Below are 14,248 nucleotides of genomic sequence, written 5' to 3'. Positions count from 1 at the left end.
CTACGATACGATGCACTGCACTGGCCGATACGATGTATGATGATGTGCGCAGAGCAACCGAGCAGGGTTCTGCCCCGATTCTGCCTCGATTTATGCACAGATACACGCGAGATACCGCTTACGAAGTGATGTTGCCGAAAGTTAGTTTACCCTCGTCGCCAAATGTCATGTCTTGATCCTTGGAAGATATCAGATTTAGGAACTATAGATGGATTTCATAACAACAGTAAACTGGTTTATTGGTGATTATACCGGAAGTTGTGACAAGCCCCAGATGGCTACAACACAAGCACATTTGTGCGACCACTACTGATATTATTATACAGGGTGTAACATAACACAGTATCCAACACAACCCCAAGATAAATCCCTATTTTGGAGTTAGTTGAAACAAAATGGTGGACAACCAGGCCCTGTTTGTGGCTTTCCAGCCATTTTTTCAAGCTCCACGGCATTTTAGAGAAAGAATCAACCACTTGGAGTTCTTCAATGACAAAAAACTTTTTAAAAGATACCGTTTTTGCAGAGAAACCATTGTTTTGATAGTTGATATGCTCAGGGAGGACATTGAAAGTGCGACCAACAGAAGCCATGCAATTTCGCCTGAGGTGCAAGTCTTGATTGCTCTCCGTTATTTTGCATCTGGAGCTTTCTTTGAAGTTATTGGGGACACTTTCGGTGACAAAGCTAGTGTAAGTCGTGTGGTGCACAGGGTGGCTGGCCTGTTAGATGCTGCACGGGACGATTTTATTGTGTGGCCCCAGTCGGTGGAGGAGAGGCGTCGAATTCAAGCTGGATTCTATGCGATCTCACATTTTCCCAAAGTATTGGGATGCATCGACGGCACGCACATCAGAAAAATATGCCCCAGTGAGCCACGTCCTGATGCTGATCACATCCCAGAACCAGCCAATGCTGCTGAGAATGACCAGGAGATGCGAGATGACCAGATAGGCCTACATGCTCCTGATCCTGCACATGCACCTGCACTGCCCATGCCTGCAGATCGCGAAGGCGAAGCCATGGAAGAAGCAGAACAACCCGCGCAAGTTCCTCCAGCTCCAGCCTACGGAGCATCTTTTGTAAACAGGAAGGGATATCACTTCATCAACGTGCAAGCAGTGGTTGACGATAAGGGTAATTACTTTTATAATTATACCTGAAAACATGCTAAATACTAGGGCCAATATCCATGATATCACAACAAGCGCCACATCCTCGACATCATGACATGCACCATGACTGACATGCCTTTTTTTGGTAAACGAACGTTGACCAATTCCATGATTGCCTGACCAACAAAACATATGGAATGCCATTTATGCAAAAATTATCTCTTGTACACTGTTGCTCATAAAGATAGAATACGCATAGTTTTTGTATTTTTTCATCGTTAATTGCATAGAAACTTGTTGATGCTGAAATATGTTGAATATAATAAAATACGGAGTGGTCGTGTAATAATGATCAATAGCCCTCCTAACTAAAATGATACATTTCCTTTTCAGGAAAATTCACCAATGTAGTTGCACGTTGGCCAGGGGCAACCCATGATGCCTTTATTTGGAGGAACAGTGACCTTAAAGAGCACCTGGAACTGACAAACCCCAGAGGTGAAGATGGACTGTTGCTAGGAGATAGTGGATACCCTTGTATGCCGTATCTCATCGTCCCGTACGGAGCACCCACAACAGAAGCCCAGCAGAGATTGAACACTTCGTTATGTGCCACAAGAGTGAGGATAGAACATGCCTTTGGAGTGTTAAAGAGGAGGTTCCATGTTCTCCATGGGGAGATTCGTATGCAGCCAGACCGTGTAGTTATAATCATCTCTGCCTGTTTTGTCCTGCATAATATTGCAAAGATGAGAGGAGAACGTGACCCCCGGCCAGAAGACGACGACAGTGATGACGAAGAAGATGATGAAGATGATGATGAGGAGTATGCTGGCCCAAACTCTGGCAGTGTTTACAGGGACTACCTCGCCAATCGCTACTTTGCTTAATTGACTGTGAACCACTGCAACCTGAGTGAGGGGATATATCAAAACAGTGGAAGCTACAGCCAGTGAATTTTCCAATTTCAAACTTAAAAACTATAACTATATGTATTGCATAATCAACACTCGCGTAAGAAATATACCATAACATTTTCATCATGTCACTGACACTGTAGCTTCTAATTTTGATACATTCCCTTTGTGTTTTAAATAACTTGATATTTACTATATATTTACTATTTAATATATTTGATATTTAAAAAATTCAAATCCTATAAACATAGATACTATTTACACATAAATTTACAGTTCAATGCCCGACAGACCCAAGAACTCCTTTTCCTTCAGCAGAGCAATCTCCAGCTGTAGCTTTTCTATTCGAACGCCAGCCTCTTTCTGAAGAACTTCCTGAGTACGTGTTGTGGCCTTCTGCGTAACAAGAGTTGCCTCAAGGACCTCAAGCTGCATGTTAAATACATCCTGCTGAGTCTTCTGTCGGCACATGGCGTCTGTCAGCAGACCCTTCGCATGTGCTTTCCTGGCACCTAGGAGAGAATGAAACAAATTATGACGGGTTAAATGGATCACACAGCACTTCAATTTTGTCACTTTGTGAACGGCCAGAGCTCATTTTAGCACATTTGATTGATTCATGTAGGGACTGCTTAAAATCAAGAAAGGCTTCGCCATTCTAGAGTCCCAACTACTCACCAGTGACTTTGCACAGTTTGGCCTTCTTTTTGGCTGGAGATTTTGGGGCAGTCATTGCAGTGGCTGTCATCGTCTGTTGAGAATCTAGAATAAAAAATGACAGTTCGGCCTATATGATGATAAATATCAAATCACGAAAGGTCACAAAATGTTTTGCAACCAATACTCTGGCAAATATAGATTCAAATATCCAAAATGCAAATGCCTTGATATATGAGGTGTGGGCCAGGCTATCAGCATCGATACAGTATTAGACCCCGGGCCTAATAGCCTACTGAAAGACCGAACCTGTATCTAATAGCATACCAAGACTTATTGTGGCTCCCTCTATGTGTGTTTCGTGTGGTTGACGATCAAAGGTTGCCACAACCACTGCATCTGAGCAGTCGACATCAACATCTGCAGCTTGATTTACTGAAAAATTAAATGAAATTATCATAAAAAATAATTTTACTATTTCTAAATTAAAGACGCATGATGTCTAACCGGGTCGCTTTCTGTTTCTCAGTAGGCCTACTTGTATTTCTTCCATTGTATACCGGTACCAATGTAATGTATCATAGTCTAAGAAATACTCGGCTCTTAATTGACATGGGCATATTTATCATCGAGCTTCCAGCACCTTTAAATTGAACTTACCAGGAGTCCAACCAGCCAGATCAGGTAATGTAGCATGGAGGGAGACTGCTGCTGTAGCCTTTATAGGTGTGGTTACTGAAAATATTAACAAATGAAAGTTTTAAAGTTTTAAGGGAATGAATCACATAAATTGGCGGGAAAAATCAATAAATTCTAATTAAATCCATTGAAAATCCAAATTTCTATGATATTCCATTAAAACAGGGTGATGTCAGCTTAACAATAGGCCTAATGTGTACAATTGCGATCATTTTGTTAATTTTTTGAGGTAATTCACATGACTTATTGAATAAATTAAAAGTATTAACAAATATTTATATTGGAACTTATTTCTGTTTCACCCTGTATAGTACTATTTGCAAACTTTGCGTTCCATACACTTACTGGGCATGCTCAGTGCGTTTAGAAATATGGAGTCGGGAAATTTGCAAGCGCGTATTTGGAGCAGCGAATAACCACATTTTCTGTACTTTTGTGCAGTTGAACTACCTTATCTGCTGATGAATTTGATTTATAGAGCTATGAAGTCAACTACTATGGTACTATTTCTAAGTGACGGTCATGAAAAGCTGTACTTTCGGCCGCTTGAAAAATGCATGCATGCACTGTCATGTCAGCATGTACACATGGTCGCTATACACACAGGAAGTCCAACAGAAATGGCTGGCAGAGTGCCAATATCGATGCAGGCACCAGACGACATACTTTGAACTTAGCCAGGGTAGGGCCGAGTTGAGCTTAATTCCACCAATGTTTTTGAAGATTGACATCAGGCTATGAAATCAAGACCTATGTAAGGCTTAGGCCTATGTTCAGAAATATATGCTGGTAGAAGTAGATAGCGTTTTATGGCCTAATTAGGCTAAATCGGAGCCTGGTGTACCTACCTGCAGACTCAAATCCACCAGTGATGCCTCTGAATGCTGCGTCTTTTTCGAATGTTTCTATTATTCTCTGCAGTGTAGGGTCGGCCTGTGGCATCTTTCCCCCTCCGCCAGTCCCTCTCTGGTGTTTTTGCTGCAGGGAATGGATCTCTTTCGCCTTTGAAAGCTGCTGGTTCCATTTTTCCCTGCAGTTATCCCCGGTCCTTGTGGCCACTCCCTAGCAACTAACATTGATTTACTTAAAAGTAGCGTTAGTTAACATTGGGCCTAACATTGATTTGTGAAACTCAATTTTAGCGTTATGTTAGCTTACGCTAAGTTAGGGACATTAACATAAAAAGATAAACTAACATACTTTTATCACCATAACTTTTGTGCAACCGGCCCCAGGGCATAATGCCGCCCAGCTAAAAGTTATTTATGTTATAGGCAAGACACACACACTGGCAATGTCGTAGCGTCGTAGGAATGGGTGTTTACTTCAATAGTTCTTTTCTTCATCCATGTCATCTGTTTTATTCGCACACTATACTTCGGAAAGTTTTTAACGAGTCAACTGGGTCACTGCGGGTTTTTTCCAATGATGTCAACAATATTTGGCGCTGGCTTCATTTGTAAGAGGAACCCCAGTTTCTTTTCTTCATAAGCAAGAAAAGAGTATAGAAGGCAAGAGTGCTTCCTAGGAAGAAGAAGTGTAAATGTGATAACTTTCCGACCAGAATTATACAGGTGAAAGACGACTTTTGCATGGTAGCTGGCTATAGTGAAGACTCGATGACATAATATCGACAGCCTAAAGCAATCCAATTCATGTCCTTCGGAAAATACAAAGTGATTTTTTACAAAAAGGAGACACAACAGATTGATATGAAATATGTCTTTCATATCATTTTTTACATAAATGGAAGGAATCGGGGGTTTCCAGAGTTAAAAGGGTGCAGGCCCAACACGTATAGCACCTCAGAAGTGTATTGTAATAATTCCATTTGTTAATTCTTGATAACCAATATTATACCTTATGTCAGTGATCACCATTAACCACTGAGTCTTTACCTTTAACTGCCTACATTCAAGAGGGAGACGATTAAGAAATATGTCGTTATGAACATAAGAATACTGGAATATGAGCATGATGTGTTGACGAGTCATTACAACTCCACCACGCAAATATATCTCAAACAAAAAAAATTCAATCGCAAGTCCCTGGCAGCTTCAATAGCACTAGTTGTAAAATCATAGTGATGACACGGTTCTTTCGGACAATACCTTGCCGTGAAGTTAAAGACTTTACCATTAATTATCGAGAATTTACCGAAAAATCCTTAACAGCCTCATTCGATGCTGCCAAAATGATTGAATTATTCTAAGAGAGGGTTTGGCAGTTGAGTGGAGAGGGTTGATCGGACACTCTCATGGAGTACCCGTCACATAATCAACACTTACACAGGTGGCAGCCCCATAAAAATATCCTCACCTTATTGACCATCAGCCTACTCCCAATCTCAAGGGGAATGCGCCTCCCACATATCGAACCTCCCGTAGCATGAATGAGGCATCGCCCGTCAGGACTGGGTCTGTATATTATTGCAAGAACATTTGCCGTAACACAGAGAAGCACACATTCTATCTTGGAGACAACTGCGACGGATTTGCGGCGATATAAGTTCTCGCCGTAAGAGCTCACGTTCAATGAAACATAAATTTGCGTCAGCTGATCCTCCTGGTTGGTAAACTCACATGGTAGCCTCTTTAGTCCATTGGCATTCGGATTCCGACAATTCATCAGGTTTTTGTTATGCCAACGAGATCGGCCGGTGGTTTGTGCACCTGGGTTTGTGCTCTACCGTATGATACGACTCGACGACTGTTGGATTGTCGTGATTTAAGAATATCAAATTTTCTGTCGAATGATTGGCTATATCAAACATTACATCAAATTCGTAGACAGTGCTATGAACAAGCTTATCTATACCTTCTTGTAGATATCCGGCCTACCAAAGTAGTGCCAGCATCAGACTCAAAGCGGTGAATAAGACGTTATGTAACAACACGCAATAATGCACGTAAATGCATGTACATGAAGCACTACAATATTATGAGTACTGGCAAGATGCATAACCTTAAAAAAACTGCAAATACTAAACGCGTCATGTAATCTTTAATTTAAAATATAAGCTTGTACATGTCTTCCTAAAACTAGGTTTTTAAGTTTTTGTCTATTTCTGTATACTACCCGCGAAGGAGTTGCTAGAGAGCGACGCAAACTCTATCGCCTGGGAACAGCCGAATCGCCACTACACGAGGCTGGCTCACTGCATCTACGCTTCACCTCGATGTATCCAGCTCTGCATCATGATGACACACGAGACTTTGAGATCCGGCGCAACGTAGCTCGGCGGTCTTATAGAATTGCTTGCTAAGGCGGGATTGGACTCATTGAGGTGTGTTGGTGTGGCATCCCTGGCGCTGAAGCATTCTCCAAGCAGACATTATATACCAGCATATTATCTCTACCAGTATTGGCGTCCATTGCACGACGAAAAACGTGTATTGTATGCATGATCAGAGTCCTTTAAATAAATAGTTGAAAGACTCTGATGTGATGCCCGCAAATGAACGCAGCAAGAACGCTCCCACAAAGTGCCACAAATATCACGATATCCGAAAATCTTAAAAAGAACCTGCATTGCCTCCTACAGCGACACGGTAAGTATAACAGCCGACGTTTATACGAGAGTGAGCAAAATCAAACTGGGGACAATGCAGTAAAGTTGGTCAATGTTGTCTTTGCTTTCAAAAATCTAGTATAATGAACCTTTCAATATATTCTCTGTGCATCTGTAGAATACTAATTTTCCTTTTTATTGTGCAAAACGTGGCCAGTATCAGCTGTTTTTTTTCGTTGTATAGTTTATCCATGCAATAATCGATCCCTCGTGGTCGATATCGTAAAAAGAACTCCCTTTTTTGTACTGTGCATGGAGTGTGAAAAAAAATCCATAAAGTATGGTTATGGTGAGCAAATTTATCATTGATCATTATTGTGAGGGATGTCTCAGTTGGAGCTGGGAGATTTAGCAATTTCTGATTGAAATCTGTAAGGGCCATACGTTGGCTGTGGTAACTGTTTGACGCTTCATGACATACACATGTACACACCAACCGACAAAATGTATTGCCGATTCCCATCAGGGATCTAAAAAAAATCTGAAGTCAAAATAATACCGAAGTTTAAAATCCCGGGATGCACCTTTCTAGGCTGGCAATCTCTGCCGCGGTTGATAGCATTTCACAGCAGTTCCTCGTCCAGTGTAACGTACCATAATCCACTAGATAACTAAAGTCATGAAGTTGCATGCACGTTTCTGCAGTAACTGAGGATGGCCCAAAAACTGGATAGCATTTTTCCACATCTCAAACTCAAAGCACCTGCACAAGCAGTGGAAGGAGAATCTCTCTCTCGAGAAAAAATAACACGAAGATATCTAGAGCTAATTTTGTTATGAGAAGTAGGCTGCCGAAACAACTGAATTCCAACAACTGCAAAACTACTACTGGGTTTGTGGGTGGTAAAAGTATGGTCGAATTCTTTGCGGGCTACCCTGCACCTTGGAATTTTGTGTGTAGACGATGGAGAAAGAAATTTGTACGAATACTGACATGTTGATAACATTCGGCATACATGTACATGTTCATATACTATATCTCTCAATATGTATTAGGGACAACGCGCATCACATGCATCGGCTTGTTGGCCGGAAAAGGTTTATAAATATAATATCCTTTTGGATCAAGTAAGAAGGAAATGTACCAGGTGAGACTTTGAATAACGGTTGATTTGAGTTTTACACTCTCACCATCGCAAGGTAACCTGACCGTCATCATCGGGTACACTTTCTTCATTTTCTTCCCATGAATGAATAGTGTGTTGGTGAAACTTTCCAGGGACATCTTATCCAGTTTTTCAAAACTTTCATTTACTGTCAAAGGCTCACCTACCTTTCGGTAAAAGTCGCCTAAACGGGACAAGCGGTAAAGTTTCAATGACTGTGATCGTAACACCAATATATAGATATCCCGAGACCTGTTGTCTATCATTGAAATAAAACGCCACCTCGAATTTAACCGTTTGTCTAGGTGTAATTCAATGATAATTTCCTGTAGTTCAATTTTAAACATTCCTTTCACAAGACCACTGTATCGCAATACTATACCATATAACATGTATTTTTCTGCATCCGGCCAACTTCTTGATTTTTCTTTGATATTCGCGACGATGTGTCCGCTATCCAGATTGTCAGTGTCCTCAAAAGCAGTTAAAAATAGAGCACGGTCTTTCGAACATGGTGGTTTGAGGCAAATCGCTTTCAAAGTAACCTTGTGCTTCCCTTTTGTGCAAAACATCATCCAATGGTGCCTCATTCGTCCAGTTAAGGTGTGTCCGTGTAGCATGTTTACGTGGCAATCATCATTTAGTGAGAAGAGATGCCTGATCAACCATTTGGTCTCTCCCCCATGCCTAGTCAGCTTATGACCAATTACAATAGTCATAGGATGAACACCACTGCGTTCGAGGATCATAACATACTCATTCTCTATTTCATTGAGGTTTATTTTACTTTCAGTGTACTGTTTTCCAATAATGCTAAAAATATTTTGGGGAGGCTTCATTTGTAAGAGATACCCCGGCTTTTTTTCTTCAAAAGCAAGAAAAGAGTATAGAAGACAAGATTGCTTCCTAGGAAGAGGAAGTCTAGACGTGATAACGTTTGAGCAAGAATCCTATACTTGAAAGACTACCGCTGCGTGGTTGGCTATAGTATACCTGAAGACCCGTTGACATAATATCAAAAGCATACATGCAAAAGCAATCTATTTCATGTCATATTCAGATTGATATTTTTCTTCAAAAAGGAGACACAACAAATTTATATGAAATGTGTCTCATCATTTTTTGCATAAATGGAAGTAATCGGGGATGTCAAGAGCGAAAAGAGTGACGCAGCTTAATTCTTGATAACCAATATAATTATACCTTATGGCAGTGATCACCGAATAATTGCCGAGTGTTTACTTTCAGCTGCCTGCAGTGATAGAGAGAAGGTGGAGTGGAGAGCGCTGATCGGACACTCTCATAATCAACACTAACACAGGTGGCAGCTCAATATTTTTAAAAACTGCTGTGACATTTAAGAAAATGACAAAACTGCCTCACCTTATTGACCATCAACCTACATGTACTTCCGATCTCGAGGGGAATGCGTCTCCCACATATCGAACCTTCGGTAGCCTGAAGAAGGCACCGTCTGTCAGGACTGGGTCTGTATATTATTGCAAAAACATTTGACGTAACACAGAGAAGCACACAATCTATCTTGGAGACAACTGCGACGGATTTGCGGCGATATAAGTTCTCGCCGTAAGAACTCACGTTCAGTGAAACATAGATTTGTGTCACCTGATCCTCCCGGTTGGTAAACTCACATGGTAGCCTCTTTAGTCCATTGGCATTTGGATAACGACAATTCATAATTATTTTTTTGGGACCTGCAAGCGGTTTGTGCACCCGAGTTTGCGCTCTACCGTATGATATGACTTGACGCCTGCTAGATGGTCGTAATTTAAGAACAGAAATCTTTCTGTCGAATGATTGGCTAAATCAAACATTTAATCCAATTCTTAGACAGTGCTATGAACAAGCTTATTTATACCTTCCTGTAGATATCCGGCCTACCAAAGTAGTGCCAGCATCAGACTCAAATCAGTGAATAAGACGTTATGTTGTAACACGCAGTATACACGTACATGTCCATGAAGTACAACAATTATGAGTACTGGCAATATGAAGAACTTTAAAACAACAACATATACTAAACACGTCATGTACTCATCGTTAATTTCAAATATCAGCTCATACATGACCTTTTAAATTTTTTCTCTTTCTGTTTACAACCAGCGCCGGAGTTGCTAGAAACTGACGCGGCAAACTCTATCGCCCGGAAACAGTCGAATCGCCACTACACGAGGCTGGATCACTGCATCTACGCTTCACCTCGATGTATCCAGCTCTGCATCATGATGACACACAAGACTTTGAGATCCGGCGCAACGTCCCTCGGCGGTCTCATAGAATTGCCATCGATGTCTCGATTTCCGAAAATCTTAAAAAGAACCTGCATTGCCTACTACAGTCGCACGGTAAATATCGAGGATTTTCGAAAACAGCCGATGTTTATACGACAGTTAGCAAAATTATACTGTATACAATGCAGTAAAGTTGGTCAATGTTGTCATTGCTTTTAAGACCATCACGTTCTTAATCTAGTATAATGAACCTTTCAATATATTCTCTGTGCATCTGTAGAATTCTAATTTTCCTTTTTATAGTGCAAATCGTGGCCAGTATCAACTGTTTTTGTTTCCTTGTAAAGTTTATCCATGCAATAATCGATCCCTCATGATTGATATCGTAACAAGAACTATCTTGTATCTGATATTGTACTGTGCATGGAGTGTGAAAATTATAATCCACAAAGTATAGTTATGATGAGCATACTTATCATTGACCATTATTGTGAGGGGTGTCTCAGTTGGAGCTGGGAGATTTAGCAATTTCTGATTGAAATATGTAATGGCCATACGTTGACCTTGCTAACTGTTTGATGCTTCATGACATACACCTGTACACACCAAACGACAAAATGTATTGCCGATTCTTTTCAGGGGATCTCAAAAAAATTCGAAGTCAAAATAATACCGAAGTTTTCAAAATCCCTGGATTCACTTTTCTAGGCTGGCAATCTCTGCCGCGGTTGATGGCATTTCATAGCAGTTCCCAGTCCAGTGAAACGTGCCATCATCGACCAGATAACTACAGTCATGAGGATGCGTGCACGTTTCTGCAGAAAGGGATAACTGAGTGTCCTATCACATGGACGGCTTTTGAGCAATCTACACCGTAATGTTGTGTCACTCTCACCATCTGTCCAGGGTGGCCCAAAAAACGGATAGCATTTTTCTACATCTCTTAAACGCAAAGCACCTGCACAAGCAGTGGAAGGAGAATCTCTCTCGAAAAAAAAATGATACAAAGATATATAGACTCGGTCCAGAGGCTTTAGCTCTAAAACGAATTTTGTTACGAGAAGTCATGAGTATTATTATTATTATTTTGTTCATATAAGGCCTCCGGCCCATACAAATTTAACAATATGCAACTCTTACAGAGAGTACAAACGGTGGCTCCAAGTCTACAATACATGCGATAACATATTTTTTTCTCTAGCTCTATACAAAAAGATTGATATATTTCTAATAGTTATACAAGAATTTGATGTCATTACATTGATAAAAGAGGGCAGATCAGGCCGTACTGATGGCAAAAACTCTTGACTTAAATCTGCATGGAATGGACATACATTCAGAAATTGAAAATCATCATCTATCTCAACTCAAATGTAACCGTTTGTCTAGGTGCACTTCAATGATATCTTTCTGTCGTTGAATTTTAAACATTCCTTTTACAAGACCACTGTATCGCAATATAATAACATAAAACATATATTTTTCTGCATCCGGCCAACTTCTCGATTTCTTTTTATCTTTGATATTCGCGACGATGTGTCCGCTATCCAGATTGTCAGCGTCCTCAAAAGCAGTTAAAAAGTCGGCACGATTTTTCGAACATGGTGGTTTGAGGCAAATCGTTTTCAAAGTAACCTTGTGCTTACCTTTTGTGCTAGACATCAGCCAATGGTGCCTCATTCGTCCAGTTAAGGTATGTCCGTGTAGAACTTTATTGTAGCAATCACCATTTACTGAGAGGAGATGCCTGATAAACCATTTGGTCTCTCCCCCTTGCCTAGTCAGCTTATGACCGATTACAATAGTCATAGGATGAACACCACTGCGTTTGAGGATCATAACATACTCATTCTCTATTTCATTGAGGTTTATTTTACTTTCAGTGTACTGTTTTCCAATAATGCTAAAAATATTTTGGGGCGGCTTCATTTGTAAGAGATACCCCGGCTTTTTTTCTTCAAAAGCAAGAAAAGAGTATAGAAGACAAGATTGCTTCCTAGGAAGAGGAAGTCTAGACGTGATAACGTTTGAGCAAGAATTCTATACTTGAAAGACGACTGTTGCGTGGTTGGCTATAGTATACCTGAAGACCCGTTGACATAATATCAAAAGCATACATGCAAAAGCAATCTATTTCATGTCATATTCAGATTGATATTTTTCTTCAAAAAGGAGACACAACAAATTTATATGAAATGTGTCTCATCATGTTCTGCATGAATGGAAGTAATCGGGGATGTCAAGAGCGAAAAGAGTGACGCAGCTTAATTCTTGATAACCAATATAATTATACCTTATGGCAGTGATCACCGAATAATTGCCGAGTGTTTACCTTCAGCTGCCTAGAGTGATAGAGAGAAGGTAGAGAAATCTGTCGTTATAAACATAAGAATTCGGGAAGATATGCATGATGTCTTCACAACTAATGCCGACTCCTGCGTGTAGATATACCTCAAACATGAGATTCGATCGCAAGTCCATGGGTTCATTTTAACACTAGTTGTAAAATCATGAAACGGTTCTTTCGGATAATACGTTGCCGTGAGGTTAAAGAATTTACCAGTATTTGCCAAATATTGACCGAGAAGTCCTAAAAGATTTAATTATTCTAAGAGAGGGTTTGGTAGTTGAGTGGAGAGCGCTGATTGGACACTCTCATAATCAACACTTACACAGGTGGCAGCTCCATATTCTAAAAAACTGCTGTGACATTTAAGAAAATGACAAAAACTCCCTCACTTTATTGACCATCAACCTACATGTACTTCCGATCTCGAGGGGAATGCGTCTCCCACATATCGAACCTTCGGTAGCCTGAAGAAGGCACCGTCTGTCAGGACTGGGTCTGTATATTATTGCAAAACATTTGACGTAACACAGAGAAGCACACAATCTATCTTGGAGACAACTGCGACGGATTTGCGGCGATATAAGTTCTCGCCGTAAGAACTCACGTTCAGTGAAACATAGATTTGTGTCACCTGATCCTGCCGGTTGGTAAACTCACAAGGTAGCCTCTTTAGTCCATTGGCATTTGGATTACGACAATTCATAATTATTTTTTGGGACCTGCAAGCGGTTTGTTCACCCGGGTTTGCGCTCCTACCGTATGATATGACTTGACGACTGTTAGATGGTCGTAATTTAAGAACAGCAATCTTTATGTCGAATGATTGGCTAAATCAAACATTTAATCCAATTCTTAGACAGTGCTATGAATAAGCTTATTTATACCTTATTGTAGATATCCGGCCTACCAAGGTAGCGCCAGCATCAGACTGAAATCAGCGAATAAGACGTTATGTTGCAACACGCAGTATACACGTACATGTACATGAAGTACTACAATTATAAGTACTGGCAATATGAAGAACCTTAAAACAACAGCATATACTAAACACGTCATGTGCTCATCGTTAATTTCAAATATCAGCTCATACATGACCTTTTAACTTTTTTCTCTTTCTGTTTACAACCAGCGCCGGAGTTGCTAGAAACTGACGCGGCAAACTCTATCGCCCGGAAACAGTCGAATCGCCACTACACAAGGCTGGATCACTGCATCTACGCTTCACCTCGGTGTATCCAGCTCTGCATCATGATGACACACAAGACTTTGAGATCCGACGCAACGTCCCTCGGCGGTCTCATAGAATTGCCATAGATGTCTCGATTTCATCTTAAAAAGAACCTGCATTGCCTACTACAGCCGCACGGTAAATATCGAGAATTTTCGAAAACAGCCGATGTTTATACGACAGTTAGCAAAATTATACTGTATACAATGCAGTAAAGTTGGTCAATGTTGTCATTGCTTTTAAAACCATCACGTTCTTAATCTTGTATAATGAACCTTTCAATATATTCTCTGTGCATCTGTAGAACACTAATTTTCCTTTTTATAGTGCAAAACGTGGCCAGTATCAACTGT

The 14,248-nt window shown here is 40.5% G+C and overlaps 3 protein-coding genes across 3 annotated transcripts in view; 1 reads left to right on the top strand and 2 right to left on the bottom strand.

The window, feature by feature from the left end:
* The window catches only part of LOC135498671 (uncharacterized protein K02A2.6-like), a 238,054-nt gene extending 237,885 nt beyond the window's left edge, over positions 1-169 (bottom strand). Inside the window, exon 1 of the mRNA XM_064789054.1 lies at positions 123-169. Coding sequence (XP_064645124.1) covers positions 123-169 — 47 coding nt within the window. The remainder of the gene's footprint in view (positions 1-122) is intronic.
* A 226-nt stretch (positions 170-395) lies between these two features.
* On the top strand, positions 396-2,005 carry LOC135498670 (putative nuclease HARBI1). Its single transcript, XM_064789053.1, has 3 exons — positions 396-415; positions 713-1,137; positions 1,509-2,005. The coding sequence occupies exons 1-3, from the start codon at positions 396-398 to the stop codon at positions 2,003-2,005; spliced, it is 942 nt and encodes a 313-aa protein (XP_064645123.1).
* A 276-nt stretch (positions 2,006-2,281) lies between these two features.
* On the bottom strand, positions 2,282-2,818 carry LOC135498586 (uncharacterized). The gene is made up of 2 exons (XM_064788901.1): positions 2,711-2,818; positions 2,282-2,544 (listed from the first exon to the last, which is right to left on the bottom strand). The coding sequence occupies exons 1-2, from the start codon at positions 2,778-2,780 to the stop codon at positions 2,303-2,305; spliced, it is 312 nt and encodes a 103-aa protein (XP_064644971.1). The 5' UTR covers positions 2,781-2,818; the 3' UTR covers positions 2,282-2,302.
* Positions 2,819-14,248: the final 11,430 nt, after the last annotated feature.

This window comes from Lineus longissimus, chromosome 14 (genome assembly GCF_910592395.1).
Source record: "Lineus longissimus chromosome 14, tnLinLong1.2, whole genome shotgun sequence".
NCBI lineage: Eukaryota > Metazoa > Nemertea > Pilidiophora > Heteronemertea > Lineidae > Lineus > Lineus longissimus.
The sequence above is the reverse complement of the archived record's forward strand: the minus strand, read 5'-3'. Positions and strand labels throughout refer to the sequence as shown.

What these genes read in the sequence shown, in the direction of transcription:
- LOC135498670 (XM_064789053.1), top strand. Translation starts at nt 396, where the DNA reads ATGGTGGACAACCAGGCCCT. An exon ending in ATGGTGGACAACCAGGCCCT is followed by an intron (nt 416 to 712) that starts GTTTGTGGCTTT and finishes TGTGGTGCACAG; the next exon opens with GGTGGCTGGCCTGTTAGATG. An exon ending in AGCAGTGGTTGACGATAAGG is followed by an intron (nt 1,138 to 1,508) that starts GTAATTACTTTT and finishes TTTCCTTTTCAG; the next exon opens with GAAAATTCACCAATGTAGTT.
- LOC135498586 (XM_064788901.1), bottom strand. Translation starts at nt 2,780, where the DNA reads ATGACAGCCACTGCAATGACTGCCCCAAAATCTCCAGCCAAAAAGAAG. An exon ending in CAAACTGTGCAAAGTCACTG is followed by an intron (nt 2,545 to 2,710) that starts GTGAGTAGTTGG and finishes ATTCTCTCCTAG; the next exon opens with GTGCCAGGAAAGCACATGCG.